The 19711-nt window shown below is 42.7% G+C and overlaps 1 protein-coding gene across 1 annotated transcript in view; it reads left to right on the top strand.

Annotated features, from left to right (window-relative positions):
- UMODL1 (uromodulin like 1) overlaps positions 1-19711 on the top strand; it is a 482641-nt gene that overhangs the window by 34719 nt on the left and 428211 nt on the right. Inside the window, exon 3 of the mRNA XM_069636212.1 lies at positions 14901-15041. Within this exon, the coding sequence (XP_069492313.1) occupies positions 14901-15041 (141 nt within the window). The remainder of the gene's footprint in view (positions 1-14900; positions 15042-19711) is intronic.

The following is a 19711-nucleotide window of genomic DNA, read 5'->3' as shown; positions in this document are numbered from 1 at the left end:
GAGCCATTGGGACCCCCTTGTTTTAACTGGCCTTACCATCTCAAACTATTTTGTTTAAAATACTGATAAAACACATTCTGTGGCAGTATATTGCTTTTATTTGTGTGTTTTGCACTTGTGTTGGTAATGGTGGGTGTGTATGTGTGAATGGGCATGCATCATCTGTAAATGCACACACTATTTGTCTTTGTCTGTTACGCACAACTACCACAAAAAAAGGGCAAGCTATAGAGTGCACTCATTACAGATTAGCAACCAAGTGCTTGAGTTCAATGTTTTCAGATTTTTGGCAAAAAGCATAAAAAGAAACACATTTATATGTATATTTGTGAACATCTTGTTATTGTTATTGTTATTTTGCATTTATATAGCGCCTTATATACCATTGGTATGGTCTGAAGGCGCTGGTAGGTTGAACGCCCTTGGGAACCGAAGTTCGGGTCAGTAGAGAGGGTGAAGAGAGTCAAAAGGTGCGTGTGCGCACAAGGTATGTGTGCAGCTGGTGCGGAGTTAATGTGGTAGCTGCTTCTTAGCGGTAGGTGTGGTGGTTGAGAGGTCAGGAGAATGTGTTCGCTCTGGCAGAATTTATCCAGCTCGAGTGTGGCTGCGTTAGGCCTGAGGAGAAACGCCTGGCTGGGGGTGTTAAACCAGCGGTGGTTACTTAGAGTGATGGGGAGTGAGCGGGAGATGTTGATATGAGAACAGTTATACCGAATGGTGTCATAGTATCCCTGTGTTCTATTTGAGTGGTGGTGTAAAGAGGAGAGTAGGCGTGGGGTGTGGTATGATATATGTTCTTTCAAATGTTCCCGCATACCAATGCATATTATGTACGTCACGCAATTTATGCGATCAGGTACACACTCGCGCATTCATAGTTCGTCTTGCGTGCTCTAGTCTATCCCTCATTTTCAGTGTGCTTCATGCATGCTCTCATGTATTCCATATGCATGCACTCCCGTCCTCCCCGCGCATGCACTCCAGTCTGCCTATGCGCTCATCCGGTCTGCAAGCTCATCCGGTCTGCTCTACACAGGCATCGGCTCCATGCAGGCATCGGCTCTACACAGGCATCCGCTCTACACAGGCATCCGCACCACACAGCTATCCGCTCCACACAGCTATCCGCTCCACACCACATGTTCTCGTCCGCTCTACATACATTCGTCCGCTACATACAGTCGTCCGCTCCATACACTCGTTCGCATCCACACCCGTCCACACCCTCGTTCAATCCGCATGCTCATCGGATCCACACACTCATCTGGTCTATCCACTTATCGGCACAACATACTACTCGTCTGCTTGATATATTACTCGACCGCTCTACGTATTTGTCGGTTTCTTACATTCGTCCGCTCCCCTCATTCATCCGTTCTATGAATTCATCCGCTCTACGTACTGATCCGCTCCATGTATTCGTCCGCTCCACTTACTCGTCCGTTCCTCCCATTCGTCCGTTCCACCCATTCGTCCGTTCCACACACAGACACATACACATCTGTTCTGCAAATTTATCCGTTCTACGTATTGACCCGCTCCACACACTTATCGGCACCATATTCACTCACTCCAGATATTTATCGGCACCACAGACTCCTCCATTCCATACACTCATTTGCTCCACCTTCTCATCTGTTCCACACATTTGTCCGCTCTACATACTCGTCCGTTCTATGTACACCGCTCTCCTCATCGTGCTCGTCCGATCCATTCATTCATCCGTTCTACGTATTCGTCGGCTCTGTTCTACGTGTTCGTCTGTTCCACACACTTTTCTGCTCTGCGTACTCGTACGCTCTGCTCCCCACACTCAGCCATTCCCCACACTCAGCCATTCCCCACACTCAGCCATTCCCCACACTCAGCCATTCCCCACACTCAGCCATTCCCCACACTCAGCCATTCCCCACAAATGCTAGCTTTGCTTGGAGTGTATGATTAGGAAAAGGAACACTTACTTGGACTGCTTAGTTTCGACAAATTGGTTGACTGGTATTTTTCGTTAGCTTTCATGGGTAAAGCTCAATGTTTACTTGGCTTCTGTCTCTTTTTCGCTGTTGCCATCTGAATTTTATGCGTCCTATAATGATTTAAAGAGATATTGTTGTACATTGCATGCTAGTCCATTGCTTACTAAATAATTGCTTTGCTAGTAGTATCCCTTACCTTGTTTGATGCAACTTTGGTTTCCCTCCTCGGGCGGAGTAAAGGTTCCGGTGTGTTAGCCGCGAGCGTTTGTTTGTTTGTTTCTATAGTGCCATTGTTATTTGCGCTGTTATGTTAGTGCTACACGTGATCACGTTTCGAGAGAGCGTCAAGCGCCATCTTGGATGGGGGCAAATTTCGTTATCTTTGAACGAAAAGCATTTAAGCATGAATATAAATTTCTGGTTTGCGCAAAGAGTGTATAAGTGGAGGCGGCAATAATTATTTAAGGACTGAGATTAAGTTTAGGGCTATAAAATATGATTTTATGTTTATATTATATCGCCATTATGTTATTTGTTAATCGTGGAGATTTAAGTATTCCTGACTGATAATTTCCTTTATTGTTTTTCTTTTTATTGTTATTAGTGATGTCTTTGATCGGACTAGCAAATTTAAGTGTACCATTATTGGCAGTTAATCACTGATTATTTGGCTTGTTTTGACTGCAACCTATATTTTTTAATGGCAGCATTCTTATTTAAGCAAAGGTTAGAGGAAGTGGATCATCTCTGTCTGAATTTAAGCCAGAATGGCAGCAGTCCATAAGGCAAATCCACTTGGCTTCTTGTTGTCGTAACGTTTGTTCCAATTACCGCCTCTTGGCGGTTTGTTAACTTTTTGTATCCCCAAGTAGCGTATGGCATTGATATTTTCTATCGGATGTGAAGTAAAAAAGTGAAGTGCCAAAGGTGATGACATATCTTGATTTTTTTAGATCGCGAATATGTTCTGCTATTCTGGTTTTCAGTTTTCGAATAGTGCTGCCTATATATAGTTTTTGACAGGAACACATCCCATAGAGTGTAAAGTTTGTGTTGCAGTTAGTGTCTCTAATCAGAAAATCTCTGCCATTGGCCATTCTTAATGTTTTTTTGCCATCCTCAGAAAATGGGCAAACATTGCATGTCCCACATTTATAGTTGCCTTGTACTCGTATCATTCCATAGTTGTGAAAGTCCTTGTTTCCTGGTTCTGTGTTGAAAATGCGAGGGGCAAAGTATATCCTTAAAATGTTTGGCTTTCCTGATCTGAATGTTATGTTTGGTGTGTCGGTTAAATGAGCTATAAAGTTTTAATCTGCTTTCAGTATATTCCAATGTTGAGTCAAAATCCTTGTTAGTTTTTGTGCTTCACAGTTAAAGGTGGTAATGAATCTTGGAGCGGGTGCCTCCTGATTGTGAGAAATGGTCTTATTTTGAAGAAGTTCTTGTCTAGTTCTATAGTTTATTTTTAGTCAAGCTTTTTTCAGCACTTTTTATATCCTCTGATCTTGAATTCCTTTTCTGCCCGACACATGCTTGTCAAACTGCTTCTTGTGTACAGTTTCTCTTAATGCAAGTCATAAAATAAGCAGTGTTGCATAGCAATTTGCTGTGCAATTCTGAAGGTTTGCTAAGCAAATGCACACTTGTGTAGCAAAGTTGGCTATTTAAGTTGCCCTCTTCAATGAAAGCACAGCTCACCCTGCATTCCTCTCTTGCCCTATGTGCTCTCTTTGCCCTCTTTTCTCTGTTCACTTCAAGAGTTAATGGAGCGGAAAGTGCAGCAGTAATCATCTCATCCACTCTTAAGTGCCAAAGGCATGTGTAGGATTGCTAGGCAAGAATTTCTTTTTCAAATAATTGCAAACCTCAAGTAATCGGGTTGATACTTTTAGTAGGCATTCTGTACCAGCATGTGTCAACTTTATATCTATTAAAATGACAGTCATGCAATTCCATTCCTAAAATTTAAGTTGTTACATAATGCATAATTACAGTATTGATACTGTAAAACACTGAATCATCTTCTTGCTTTCCAGTAAAGTTTAGCTAAGTATCTGAATTGCATAGGGACAACTATATTTCATTTTGGTTGGTAAGATAAATCATGTTGACTAGTAAACTTTTGAGAATGTACATGATCACATTATCAAATGATCAAATGCTTTTGATGGCAAAAATAGTTCTGTAACCTGCAGGTTACATACATCTTGCAACTGGTGCTCAACTCATGACCGAACCCTACTCACATTCTATATTATCACCCTGTTGCTTTATACCAGGTACCCTGAAAGTGAGATGACCACAAACTACAATATTCCCTCTAGTTTGGCCAGTTCTCTGCCTGCTAAACAACCCACTCTTCTTAGACTTTTTTCCTCTTACATAATGAATACATAAAGCAAACTAAATGCTTATGCAAAGTAGTGATCAATAGTTCCATCCAGTCTGTACATCTACAGATCTACTTCAATACCAAACTCTGTAGTTAGCCTCTAGAGCTCGCTTTGCTTTATGAGTATTATATATTGACAACTGCAGGAGACAGCTAGCCAACCTGTTTTCAGTGCCTTTTTTATCATATCTATTTATTTGTGTCCATTCATGCAGCTACCCTTTTACATTTTACAGACACTCATCTATGGCTCGCAAAGTCTTTTCACCCACTCGCACAGTTGAGCACATTTTATGAAGGGCGAGTAGCATTTACAAGAGATGTTTGACATTTTTATTTAACATTTACTTTGTTTGCAAAAAATGTCAAATACAAGTTTCACTGTGCATGGCTGGCCTCTGGGTTGCAGCAGTGTGCCAAATGAAGCCCGTTTGTAGTGACATGCACCATTTTGCAGAAATCACATTTTAAATGTGTTGTCTTCTGTTGTTATGGGTCGAGCGCATTTCTCTTAGGTTGAATAGGTAAACTAAGTTACCCAACCTGCAGGTCTAGCTGAAGTTTAATGAATTTGCAAGGGCCGACTCCTCTCAGTAATGTCCAATTTCAGCAGTACGCAAAACTGCTGTATTGTTGGTAATTTCATGTTTTTGGTACAAATAACATATGGTGACATCAACAATATTTGTACAAAACTGCTAATCAAATGGGTCGGTTTGCTAATCAAAAATAATTTAATTAGCAAACTCTGCTAATCAATTTTTGAAAACTCATTTATGCCTTGTAATGCAAAGGTATTCACCAAATGGTATATTAATGATGTGCAGAGGATGGTTGCCGTTAGCATGAAGGATGCGGTTACCCGCTGTGGGTTTTACATGTAGTGTTGATTGGATAGTATTATTTTCAATGTAGAGTTCTAGGTCCAAGAATTAAATTTTATTTGTGCTCTGTTGCATTGTTAATTTTAGATTATAATTATTGGTGTTGAGACGATGATATTCAAGTTGATTTTTGGTGCCATTCCAGATTACCAAATATCGTCAATGAAGCGTCCCCAGTATACAATGCAATTTTGGTCTCTGAACAATGAGCGCTTCCATGCATGGTATAGTTCAAAGTGGCCCATGTAGATATTCACATATGTTGCCTTTATTGTCTGTATAGCTTGTTGTCAAATTGAAAAATATTAATATTAAGTGTGAAGTTTAGCATTTCCAGTATCGTGAGATTCTGCTGATAATACGAAATGGATCTGGTTTTCAAAAATGTATGAATAATTTCTAGTCCTTTGTTGTGGAGAATACTTATATATAGTGAGGTGACATCAAAGGTGACCAGATGAAAGTTAGGTTCCAATTGTTTGGAGTCTTGTATAAATGATGCCATGCTTTTGGCTAATTGCTTTAAGTGTTTGTCTGTGAATTCAGAGATTGGTTCAGTCACTGAGCCCATTTCATTGATTATAGGTCTTGTAGGTGGCAGCTGTTTAAAGGGTTTGTGTATGTTATGAATTAAGTATATTGTGGCCAATACTGGGTGTGATTTGTTCATGAAGGCTTTTTCATCCTCTGTCAATAGTCCTAATTCCAACCAATGATTGTTAAGAGTGTTCCATTCTTTTTGTATTTCTGGTAATGGATTGACATTGAGTTTTTCATAACATTTGTCATCCGATAGGTGAATTGATGCAATTTTTTTTTTGTTTTAGTCTTGAGTATCAATTAGTACAATTTTGCCCCCTTTGTCTGCTTGTTCGACTACGATTTCTTCATTGTTTCTCTGATGGCTTGTGCTTCTTTGGAGGATAGATTGTAATACATTTTTGATGGATTAGTTCCTTTAAAGTATAGTTTCCGTAAGTAATTTGATAGTTGCTGGAAAATATCAATAGCATTGTCTGATGGAAAGCAAGGATTAAATTTGGATTTTGGTTTTGGAGACGTTTCTGGTGTTAGATCTAAGGAAATTATCATATCCATAGCAATTGATGTAACTGTATGTGGATCATTGGTTTCCTGTATATTTAATAGGATAGAGGATGGCTGGTGGCCTGTGTCCAGATTATACGGTTGCCTGTTGATATGGCCTAATCCACAGAAAGCTAAACTGAAATTGCGCTGGGAATCAGATTTGGGAACTACTATTGAGGAACTGGAGTGGGAAGGGATAATCACTTTTCCCAGAAACCTCCCAAAATGCTTACTTCAAACTAATCCAAATGAACGTGCTCCATCGCACATATACGACACCCAGTAGAGTGGCCACATTCAATAAAGGTAACCACGCAACCTGTCCTTGGTGCCACCAAGATGGCGCAGACCTGATCCACATCTTCTGGTATTGTACAAAGGTGCAAGGTTTTTGGTCCCACATTGAACAATCGTGCAGAAGGGCAGCCATTGTTAGATACAACTGAGGCCCGGGGGGACTGCCTTTTTGGCGCATATCCCCGGAATAGCAAACACAAACATATATTATAAAATGTATGGACTTGTCCTGTATACCTGCTAAATGTTGCATTGATTTGTCCTGGAGGTCAGCCAGCGGCCCACAATACCAACAGTGGTACCGGGACCTCGAAACCTGGAGCAAAGCAGAAACAAAAGTGTATCCTAGATCATTTCACGGTCTAGACAAAACCTTTGGGGACTCCTACAACTCATGGAAAGTACTTGTTTATGATATGTTCCACCCATCAGACGATAAGCCCCCATGAACGCTGCATCAGCTGCCAGATGTGTTAACCGTGTGAGACTAAGCTCCTGACACCCCCCACCCCTCCAATCCAGGTTTTGATTAAGTTCTATTCTCAGCATGACCCCCTGCAAAATGCATCTTGATGTTTTGCCACCACAGTAACTGTTGCATTTTTCCCGGGTATCTGAGCCTTGTTCACATGCCTGGAGAATTAGTTTCATTTGTTGTTTTGTTTGGTTCTTTGTTATGTTCTTTTGGTCGCATTGGGCCAAGCACCCTGGACAACTAGCACTGCTTGCTTGACCACCGCAACTACTTTTGTTTGTGAATATCAATAAACAAATTAAAAAAATAAATAAAAATGAAATTAATGGTTGGTGTGCATGGAATCAGTGATCCGAGTGACTATTTGGACCCTTCCATCCCCAAGAGGAGTTGCACCTTAAAGTTCCATGGGTCGAAAACGTATGTCCACATTACTTACTGGTAATTTTCATAACTCCTAGTCCTCTTATTCCAAGCCACCATGCATGCCCAGCATGGGCCAAATGAGCAATAATTAACTGAGGCATGCCGGGTAACTAAAGACATTGTAACACTGGTGGTGGAGCAAGAATGAAAAAAAACCAAGAGGAAAAAGAAGGGTTCCTGCAATGGAGGTGGGTACCACACAATTAAGTATTATCAAGAGGGAGGGCAGGACTGGGTGTAACAGAGAATACCAGTAAGTAACCCAGCATGTACAGTGATCCATTTGCTTTACTGGTGTACATCCGATAGTGACCATCATGTATTCTGCCAGCAATTTCACCCCAAGTTCACAGAACTGTCAAAAATGAAGCCAGGAGAATTGGCCCAGAATCATACAATGCCATGGGCATGTGAAAAATAAGAGTAGAATCTTAACAGAAGATATAGTGCGAATGTACATCATTCTGCATGCACTATTGCGAGTGATCAAGATTAACCACAAGCCAGGGTTGACAAGTTGTGCCCCTTTCCTTAAGTGGCATACAGAAGAACAAGTTACTCTCTTACCTGGTAACGTTCTTTCGATGGGATGGTCCGACGACGTATTCCAGATCTATGACAGCAATCACTACAACTGTGCCGCCCCAGAAAATCTTCGGCGTCTGCGTCCTGCGTCGATGACGTCGATACGCCGCCCGAGGACCTCCTCCGACGGCCGACGCCACTGGATGTGGGCTTCTGTTTGTATGTTCAGGGTTGGCTCCAGCCCCATAACAGTTGGTGGACAGAAATATTGGCCCAAGATCAGCATACCAGTCTGGGGTGTACTGGCGATAGTAAAATCTGAACAACCCCACCCATTCGCCCTGCACAGTACAGGAGTTTTTGGGATATTGCCGATTTTGCTACTTGTTCAAAAATAGGAAGTTAGAACACAAGGTTGGCATACCAGTCTGGGGTGCACTGGTGGTGGTGAAATTTGAAATGCCACCCATGCACCCTTCAGCTGGGTGGAGAGGTGTCTGGTCCTGTGCTATCAGTGTATGCGATAAAAAAAAATAGGAAGTTAGGGCAAAATATAACATACACAAGGCTATAGCAGACCCTGACGTGCAAGTCAGCTACAGGGTACTGCTAGTAGACATATATAAAGGGGAATAGTGTTCCAGAGAGTGGGAGCCAGCACAGAAAATATAAATCTCCTATGCAAGACCATTTGAATGTAGGCACTTTAGTAGTTTCAAGTTGGAGGTGTGTAGCTTTCTGATTGAACGATTTGGGTTGATTTGCCTTGCAAAATAGTGGGGAGTGCTTTCAGAAAGGCAGCAGTGTATAGTGCAGAGATCTATGAACTGAATCCACTGAGTAATGGCCAGCCAGTGAAGTTTGATCAAGGCGTTGGTATTGTGTGCGGGATAGCAGAGTCCAGGAAAACGTCTTCTTGCACCATTTTGCAATATTTGGGGGTGCTGCGATGAGGTAAGTGGCAGACCAAAATATAAACAATTGAAATAGCCAAGTCTGTCTGGAAAGAGGTCAGAGCAAGCAGCTGAGCGAGCAGAGTTAGACTCAAAAGGGGGAAGGGTCCATTTGTGATATGGTGATAGTTCCAGGACATCCAGGTTGAGTGCTGATTCCTTCAGCAGGGGAAGGGTCTGTCCCATTTTCAGTGTGTCTGGGAAGGTGACTTGCGTTAGGGCTGAGTTTTCTTTGTAGGTGGTGGATGTATGTGAGAGTGAGTGATGTTCAGTTCTTTTGAAGTAGTTATGGTAAATTCGGTCCATCTTGACATTTTGTGGGGTGGTATGGGCGGGACTTCTTTGGTGTGTTTGAATCTGCCAATGTGCTATCTTATCCTGCATGTCAGTGAAGAAGCTGTTGATGACATTTCATTTGTCTGTGCATCATAGTACTGTTGTGTCTGGCAGGCACTTTAATGCAGTGATTTGTGGCGGGGGTTCACAGGGTGAGGAGGTCTTCTTATTAGTGAGATTTTCTCCAGAATGTTTATTTTCTGTGCATAGTGCACTTACTCTAAATGGGTCCCTGTGTGCACCAACGTGCAGAGGGATTATGTTTGTTGAGTTGAAGTATCCGTGGTGTGTGGGTGTTGGTGGTCTTAGGGTGTGGCTGAGTGTGCTGAGCTTGGAGGTGATTATTTCTGGGGGCCTTCCAGGGATCGAAATTGGAATTTGTTGACCAGGAGCAAAAAGCAGCTCCTGGGTATCCAGCATAACTAGTTAAGCAGTAGCTACCTCTGGGGAACCAGAAGCTAGTAGAGACTGCGCAGCAAATCTAACTTTGCGTAAGATGCAAACTCTAACTTTGTGTCCATTTCATGTTATCCAATATGCTTTAATTGTACCTTAAGTGTGTTCTTTATCGTCCTTTATAGACATCCCCAAACATACATAGTTTATATTGCATAGTCAGGTTTGCATTGCACCACTTGACCCACAAGTCAAAAGTAGCTCCTGTTAGCTGTTGGTTTCAAGCTAACCAGTGTTAAGGATTTCAATTAGGCAATACACCCGGGTCTCGGCCTAGCATGCAATGCACAAATGAAATACTTATTTATTGTGTCTATAGGTTCAGTATTCTGAGTGATATACCACTCATATCACACCCCTTCTCAAAATACCCCCAGGTCACAATGGACCAGGAATCAAACTGGTTGTAAAGGTAATATTTATTTATTTATTTAAAATTCAAATCAAACACACGCTTTAATATATGGGGCAGCAATCACCCATGTGGTGACAAGACAAATAAGAAAGTAGGTAATGCAGTTGAATTAACTTTTTAGCAACCCTGAATATAAAACACAGAGAAAAGAACAGTTTTGGTTTGTGGAAAGATAGCGCTTAAGTTAAAATTTCCCCCTGCAAAGTTCTCAATTCACACATGAGCAATTCTACACAGATGTAAATAAGCAGCAGGTATTCAGGAATAAAGAACACTGTATAGGGTTTTAATGCAATCTTCCCTCCCCCAACAAGAGACAAAAACGTTTTGGAAATTTACACTTTTAAAATGATACTTGAAAATGGCTTAGAACAACAATGAAAAATGTGCAAAAAGTCCTTAAATTGATATAAATCTCTATTAGAGCAACACTGAAAAGATCCTAACAAACATAAGCTATAAGATGAGCAACAGTACACACTTTGAATCAGAATGGAAGTTTGGAAATACTTTGAATTGGAAATCACATGTGTAAAACCTTTAATAAACAGGGTTTTTGGATGTAGGAGGGGATGTAGCTAAAGGTCTTAGGTTTAAGTGAGAGTTGAAATTAAGTATCTAGCTATAACATTGAGGAAGTTATACAAGTTTGAATGAGAGGCATTTTTAGGAAAATAGAACAGAGAAAAACAGAAAATCGGTTTTCAAATGACAGGTTAGTTTTACTTAAACTAAATTACTGGCTAAGAAACAGAGAAGGCCACCCGTGAATCTCCACAGTTACGCACAGCCGCTTGTAACCCTTCATGTGGCAGATAATCAATTTTTCTTTATGGGAATCACTTTACTTAAACCAAATCACTAATGACTTATGTTCAAGAAAAACAAAAATCAGAAAACCGGCACTAACAATAAGAATTACGCAGTTGCAAGAATGGTTCTGACAATATTATAGGTTCTTGAAGTTACAGATGGAATAGGTTCTAGATTGGGATAAGTCAAGGCAATATATGCTATGGTTCACTATGATTCCTATTGATACTTACAGTCCACTGTAATTTAAGCTTTGGACCGTCAGGGTTCTGGTCATGCGGATCGGGTCTACAGACAGCAGGGCACTTCTGGCGGGATAGATCAGCTGGGCAGTTCTGGTCAATTGGACTGGCACCTCAGACTGTACTAGACTGGATTGGAGCATTAATGATAGCAAGCCAAACTGGATCCAAATTATTTCTCTTAAGTTTTGGGATGGTTTCAGGATTTGGGGCTTGCTGAAAAAGAGTTCAGCACTGCTGTGGCCTGGGTTTTCAAAGAAATCTGGATCAGGAACAAGATGTAGGTTTCTGGAACAGGGCGCCACACAGATATCAGGATGGAGTCAGGAATCTGTGTCTTTCTGTGTGTTGTGAGGTTCCCTTATTTATCCTGCCAAATGACATCACTAAGTTTATGGTAGGGGCAGACTTACAACCCACACCCACAAGGCTATGATTGGTCAAAGGCACAGTTTCCGCCTTGCTTTTTGCTGGTTGGATGACAGAAAGGACCGTCATGTTTTATATGATATGATCTGGGAACCTTCCATAATTATTTGGACCAAAATCTAACTTTCCCACAAATACACATTGATATACTTATGCCCTCTAATAAAATCAGACACATACATTACATATTTCGTGGGTCACCTGTACATCCAACTCCCAGGTTGGTGGGACCTGGCTTTGTGTTTCTGTGGAATTTTGTCAATTTTAATCATAAAGGTTTGGCCTAACAATTTGTAATTCGGTACATATATGTGCAACCACCCCTAGGACATAGGTACACATTAGATTTGCAACATTAATGGTTTCTGCACAATTAGTCTTTTTCCATAACTTCAGCTCCTTACGCATTAAGAAATGCTACCAAGTCTTCACATGTCTATCATAAATTCAGATTTGAATGTATGTACTTTTCATTCCTTTGCTTATTTTTGCTGCCAAGTTAAATGTCATGACGTTTTGTGGCAAAATAAGCAATTTAAATCCAAAATCACAAGTCAGTTTTTTTTCTTTCCTTCTCAAGTGGGAACACATGGCCAGTCCTTTGAAGTTCACTGAGAAGCCTCCCCCAGCCTGCTGCCCCTGCTCTGGAAGGATGGATGTCCAAGCCTTCTATTGTCTTTGCCTGGGGCCCAGCTGGATGCCTAATGAAGCGCATTGTCATGAGTATGCAAGGCCTCCCAGCAGCAATTAGTCCTATCCTGCTAGCAGTGAAGTGTCAACCTTTCCCAGGCTGAGGACTGTCAAGCAGAATTTTTTTTTTAAAAATAGTTAATTAGCACCAGCTGGGTTACTTTAAGTGTTACCTACATCTTTCATTAAAACATATAAAATGAGCACAATTTATAGGTGGATTCTTACATTAGCAATCCTTTGAAATTCCTTAAAGAATTAGGCCTTTCAACAAAAACATGCTTTCAAAACAGGCGATTTTGCACTTTCTTTCTGGAAAAACACATTAAACTGAGTTCATTTAAATCCGATTTTCCTATGCAGTACTTACACATTTGATTCAGCATTATTTCTTCCCTTGAGTGCTGGGATTGTTTGCAGTCTGGATACATCTATCCAGCCTCTGTTTAAAGTTTCTGTCTGCACAGCTGATTCTGTAAAATTTACAATTTTAGCCACGTTTTTCTTGTGGAAATGAAAACAGAAGTTCCTGGTTTGCTTTTCCAAAATATACAATTTATAAAGCTGTCAGTCAATGAGGCCCGGTTCCTCTGAGCCACACTGGACGATCCTGTTTTTGTAGTACCCTTTTAATCTCAGTGGTTCAATGCAAATGAATGGATCTAGCCAAAAACAGCACTTTTGAAGGTTGCAAAGCTAACATTCTAAAAGGCATTTTCGGTTTTTAGCACAAGTCTGCTGTTTTGCTCCATGGTGAATGGGGCAGAGCCCACTGGCATGCTCCTGCAGTGAGAGCTCTGTTTTTCACTCCCCACTTAACTTTGTGTGGCAGAGGGTGCAAGCAATTCTGGTTGTGATCCAACGCAGTTTTCAAGATCTTGGCACCCATAGGAGTCAGTGCATCCATTTTGGGCTGTTTCTTTCACCATTTGTAAAGTGATGCAGTGGGGCACATTGGAATGAGTCAAAATATCCAACAGCAGGCTCCCACTGACTATTACCAGAAGCTAAATAGCTCCCAGTTCCTGGCAATTTTGAACCCTGCTCTGACACGGTGGCCAAGGTGATGAGGTTTTCTTCGAGTGCATCCATGGGGAAGTTTTTTAAGGAGTGCTGAGGTGTCTTATTGCCTTGGATTGACCTTGATGGGGGGAGGATGAGCAGGTGCCGGAGCTGGATGGGTCTGGCTCTGAAACCTGAATGTACTAGCCTGGTGTAGTGTAGATGCTATACATGAGCATAACACTATCACTACAATATTTGTTAAAACAAATTATCGGTGGACCCTGCCATGTGTAGAAGCTACACATGAATTCACTTTTCTAGTTTTTGTACTTTAATTAGCCCAATAGCACTGCAATATATGTAGCACCAAAATGTCATCCGACCAAGCCATGTGTGTAGTAAGCTACATTTAATTTTACTTATCTTACTTATCTTTCCGTTCTCTAAAACACTCCATGTGTAGAAGCCAGGACATCAACTTCCCTGTATTGCAGCCCTTTGGTATCACACTTTGCTGATACAGCCACGCCTCAGGTGGACCGGCGTATTCCCTGCACTTGGCATCAATTGCTGATTAATGATGGTTCACTTACCAACATTTCAAATTTAAATGTTAATGGGCCATGCCACATGTGTAGATCCGACACCTAAGTAGATTTATGAACAGTGACCCTTAACTCTGGTGCAAATTTACACACGGGTTCATCCACGACAAACCACCCACGTTTTTCCCTTTCTCACTCCTCTACCCTTTTCTGTTGTACCTCCTCCACTGCTACAAGTCTTCACTGTCATTTTGATACCCCTTTTTGTTTTCCCCCTTCTCCTCTAGCTAACATGCAGTATAGTTTTATTTTTGCTCCTAAAAGCGCCAACGCCTTGAGAATGCCCCACTGACAGCACAAAACAGATGGAAGGTGGGCAGATTCACAAAACAATTTTCTCCAGCAAAGTTGTGTAAGTTGTGTTTGCGGAACTGAAATCGTCCTGCGCTGTCTGTGAGTGGCAGGAGAATTTGGTACTTTATACAGCCTGTTCCTTGGTACCAGTAAAGAGCCAGTGGATGACTGTTACTGGTGAAGCGCTGGCCCGGCAACATGGTCACCTAGTCACACTATTGCTGAAGGCTAGCTCGCATGTTGGGCTAGTAAGGGTACACATTGTTGCATGAGGACATGAGTGAACCTAAAGTGTCTTCACATGGGCATTCTGGTGCAGGGTCTGAGGTATAGCCTTTGCTCTTAGGACTGAAGGATTGTCTCGGTCACAGATCACAAACAGGCGGAAGCATGCCAAGTTCCTCATGCCTGTACATGCACAATCACAATGAATATGTGATCTGAACATCTGATCCTTGAGTTAGGGACTTTATCTGGCACAGCTCGAATGTGTGACATCATGTATTACCAGATCTGCCCTACAACCTTCTCAAATTATTTCCTGATGCCCTTTCTCCAGTGAGGATTTTGAAATAACTCCTGCCTTTCCTTCACATAGATGTAAATGAATGTGTGCACGATGAGCTCAGCAATTGTTCTGAAGACGAGTTTTGCACGAATGTTGAAGGCTACTACAACTGCTCAGGCGCACATGAGCCTCCGGGGCTGAACACAAGCGGACCCGGTGGAGGATACGAAGGTAAGATGAAACCTTAATTCTGTTCTCACCCCTTCACTTCGTTCTGTGTAACATTGGTCTGAATAGCAGAGCTGAATGGCAGGAGCGACTGAGCCAACTTTCAATCGAGAGACTTTTGGGCTGATTCACAAAGACGTTACTTTGAGTAGGTTGGACATACTACCGACTTACTAATAGAGTTACTCAGTAGTTACTATTACTACTAGAAAGACATCTAGCAAAGTATTTTCAAGGAGCGGTTCTCATTTAAATATTAGTCAAATATGCAAACATGGTAGAGTATGTCATTGTTACTGCATTCCGTGAGCTGGCGCACATCCTGGCATCATCTGTGTTTCCTGGGACAGGAATTTCCCTGCAGTGAGTTTTTCATATGTTCTCTCACGCACCCCATGTTTGGGAGCAGGTCATGTCTCGCCAGGTCAATCCTAAGGTAGCTGCAAGGTCTCAGGGCCTTTGCCAGCCCCGCCTGTGCAGGACATGGAGGTAATAGCTGTTAGCATCTAGGGTCAGACTGGGACAAGAAATAGGCCCGGACAGCCAAGAAAAAGTGGCCCACCCCTCACCTCAAAAAAAGTGGCCCTCAAACCATTATCCGTGAATCGCGTCAATTCACGCCCTTACAGAAAATGCTACTTATGGAGGGTTCATGTGTCAGTTACATTACAACACAACTCATAAAATAACATAACTTTGCATGCAGTTCTGCGACAGGGTCCACAGCTCTGAGGCGAAGAAGTGGCATGAACCAACCACCCCCACTGCGGTTTTGGGACCTGCTGCAAGTCAATGCTTATACATGGCTCTGCAACGCCTGCAGAGAAGGAGGGTTAGTGTGACGATGGTTGGATAGGAAGGGGGTAAGTAGGGAAACCGGAGTAGGAATGATAACGTGGTCCTCTATTCCTGAATATTTCTGCCTCGTCTAGAGACATCCAAGCAGCTAAATGTGTGCATCTGTTGTTATGAAACAACTAAATGCGTTTGCTGTGAAAGCATCCACCTTAACACTAACTGCAGTGATTTGCATATTAACCGAGATCTTATGATTGGGTGTGTTTTAACAATTCACACACAGCAAATTACAATAAATAAAAATGAGATCCTGGACAAAATAATCCGACAAAATTAAAACAAACACTTGATTATCACCCAGGTGGGAATCTGTGAATGTATCCACCAATGCTGCATCAATTAGGTATTTTTCCAGAACAAGACATCACATTTATTTTTAGAATAACCCTCAAGCATGTTTCCGACTGCTACAAACAATCAAAGCCTCACACCACAAACACTGTCAGATAGCAACATCTAACTTTGACCTGCCAGTGTTATTTCTAAGCAGTCTGCTGAGAGTTTAACGACATAATTGCAGCTGTAAATGAGCTCATGGTATAAAAACAATGTTTTAACCAGGTGTTCCTTCATCCACTTGGTTTCTATCTGTCCTTGCACTGAAGTCCTGATAAAAAGAAGCATGACAAAGCCAACAGTTGTGGCTTGCGTGTAGGTGTTCAATACATATTTGCCACGTACTGCTAATTACACCATTTACCAGCTACAATGCGCTGAAGATCGGCGGTTTGCGAGGTGCAGACCCATTTGCCTAATGTGGGTACGCAACCATCTGTGTGAGCACAACTTGCCTAACAAACATTCCAGGCAGTGCAGCTTCTGAGCAGCAAAACAATACATTCATAAGCACAGATGTGTGATTTCTAGGAATTCACCGGCTTAATTTCAGGGCTCATTAGAGCAGAACAAACTTTCAATTTAGTTCTGCTTTACTCCATGAGAACTTGCAATCCAGCCCTCTGCGAACCAGGGTACATCCATTCAAAACTCTGTTTGTCCTGGGCCTCACTTTCCAAATTAACAGAACTGTACCACAGAATATACACAAACAAAAAAACCCCACCAAGTTCAATAAAAGTATGTACGTACGTATGTGTTTAAGGCTAACACTGCATAGCAACTATGGGCCTGGGACTAGCGAGGTGTATAGCCATAACTCGATAATGATGGTGGGCAGCGTTCCTGTAGTGTCACGCGAGAGCTTATTTTCCAGCTGGAAATTTGAATCGCTGCTACATCTTCTGTTCCTTCCACTCACTACAACATCACTTAATGCACATTTTTTTTTTAAATGGTGGAAGACTTACCATGTCCTCCCAAATCTATATTTTCCCCCATAGCGTTTTAGGGCTTCATTATTTCTTTTACCTCTTATAACCACTTGTGCAAATTACCGTTATCGCATTCAGTAATGTGAGGGTGTCTGTTGTATTTGCACTTTACTGACCTACCAGCTGCAAAACATATTTTTTTATATATATATACATTTGCCAGTTTTAAACAAATGCCTGGTTAGTGACTTTTTAAACATTGCATTCTGACCCCTGTTTGGGGGCAGACCTGGGTATGGTACTCTAGCAGATGGCACCACTAACAATCAGTGCAAAATAATGAACAGACGTGTCTGTGATGACTCTTTGGTGCATCATGTCTGAAGAGGCTGAGAAAGAAGGCCTATGTGATCCCCACATGTGCATGTCCTGAGCAGCTCCACCCGCATGCCCGTCTTCCTAGGGTGCACGGATGCACAAGGGCATCCCTTCACAATGTTGCTGTTGTCATGCAGATGGGGCTTGGATTTCCACCCAAAAGACAGAGGAATACATCTATTACATAAACAAATTTCAGTTCAAGCCACTGCCAGACACAAAGACTACCTCCCACAAGAAACTGCTCTGCAGTAAATCTGCCCGGAGACCCGCTAGCAGCGGCGCGAGGCTCCTTCCCACTGCTCAGAAATACTTGCACACCTGGAGTGCGCGGGAGCATTGTCCCGCACCAGTCTAACAAAGCACCCTTTGAACTTAACTTCTGAGTCCCAACATGGAGCTGAGCTCGTCATTTACATCTCGCCAGGCAGCTCGTGTGGAAGACGCACCCCTTCCCGGCTCTATTATATAGCAAAAGTGTTGGGCGAAGTGGCGGCAAGCAGGGGCTGCTAGCGGAGTGAGGTGAATGAGGCGCGGGGCTCATAGGCAGACGCCTTCACTACGTAAGCTTGACGCCTGCCGCGCAGCAGTGGGAGGTGCAGGTGCTGGCTTTGGGCTACAACATCAAATGTGCCCCATGCCAAGCGAGGAACTGAAACAATTTGCAAGTTGCAAATTGCCACTTGCAAATGCGGACGGCCCGGGACTCATAATACAATTCACTGGGAGAGGGCCGGGCTGAGGAAGCCCCGGCCCCGCCCAGCCCGACCCGCTCCCAGTGTTTTGTAAAAAAGTAACACTTGTGTCTAATTTCACCTGGTTGCTGGCGCCATGGTGTCTCTGCAGAACCGGCTCTCTGCAGAGCAATGCAATGTAACACCCAGGCCCAGGAGTGCTTCAGAAACTGGCCCTTTGCCGCCTCCCGGCCATGCGTCGATGCATCCCAGAGCTTCTCCAAGGTGTTAATAGCGTGTGGACCTTTTTAATGGGAATTGAATAAAGCGCTTTGCACACGTGCCAACGCCCCATAAAAAGAAATCTGCAAGCTTAACTTGGCCGGTGGGATAATCCCTTTTCTATGCATGCAGGTAAGTGGGGTGGAGGGGCGTATTCCTGGATAGGTGGATTGAAGTGGAAAGAAGGAACAAGGGCACGGGGCCCAGAGTTTATGGGGAAAGACAGACAATATGGAGGACCCGGGAGGAGTGCCGGCTGGCCAAGGAGCAATGTGGGCGGAGACTTCATTCACGCCCGCATTTCTGGCCACCTGAAATGTCAGCACCTCTCGCCAGGAACACAATGTGAGAGATGCAGTCTCGGTTGTATGCAAGTACATGTGGGTATTACATAGTGTGGACATGGCTGAAAGCAATAAATAGGGAGAGAATATCAATCGAGAACTATTGGAGGAATGGGGTTTAAGGTGGAGGAGTTGTATTAGGCGGTCACCAGGAAACCAGGTGTTCCTTAAAAAGCAGGGTCAGAGATGGGGCGCATCGCTGTCAGTATATTATTCCTGAGACTGGCTGCATAGCATTATAAGGCCTGTTTTCTGGTTCTTTCCATCTTACATCTCTCAGATTCTAGCCCGGTGATGCTGTGGTTTCTGGTGCCAGGAGGTAAGCAGTGCAGCTCTCTAACGGTTTGGGGGATGTGCTCATATTTCTTCAATCCTGTTAGGAGACAGAATTTGGCAAGCAGTGCAACTTCTAGTGGGTCCAGGGAGGAGTTTGGCATTTAGGAAATACAAGCGCATGATACCAATGAAATGTAAAATCATAGCTCCTGACTGGGAGAATCGGGCGACGATGACATGAATTCAGCTGGTTACCCAAAAACAGGGACCCCAATATTCCATAGTAAATAGCAGTCCTCTGCTGACTGCTTCTAGGTGTTTTGCTTCTGTTTGATAAAGCAGTGATAAAAGGATAAAGGATTGCAGGGTGGTGGTGTGATATTTGAATGATCGTATTTACTGCTAAGAAGATAATACCATCTTGGTATAGGGCTTATGACAAGTTTCCCGGTATCCAGTAATTCCAGTGGGATACTGGGAAACTGCCCCTACCATCTCCGCTGTCTGATACACCGGTATTACTGGGATATCACGGGCGGTGGAGACGCCGGTAAATTCCCATTCCATGGAGTACCATATGACTCCATGGA

This window comes from Ambystoma mexicanum, chromosome 7p, assembly GCF_040938575.1.
Source record: "Ambystoma mexicanum isolate Mex_15411 chromosome 7p, UKY_AmexF1_1, whole genome shotgun sequence".
NCBI lineage: Eukaryota > Metazoa > Chordata > Amphibia > Caudata > Ambystomatidae > Ambystoma > Ambystoma mexicanum.
The sequence above is the reverse complement of the archived record's forward strand: the minus strand, read 5'-3'. Positions and strand labels throughout refer to the sequence as shown.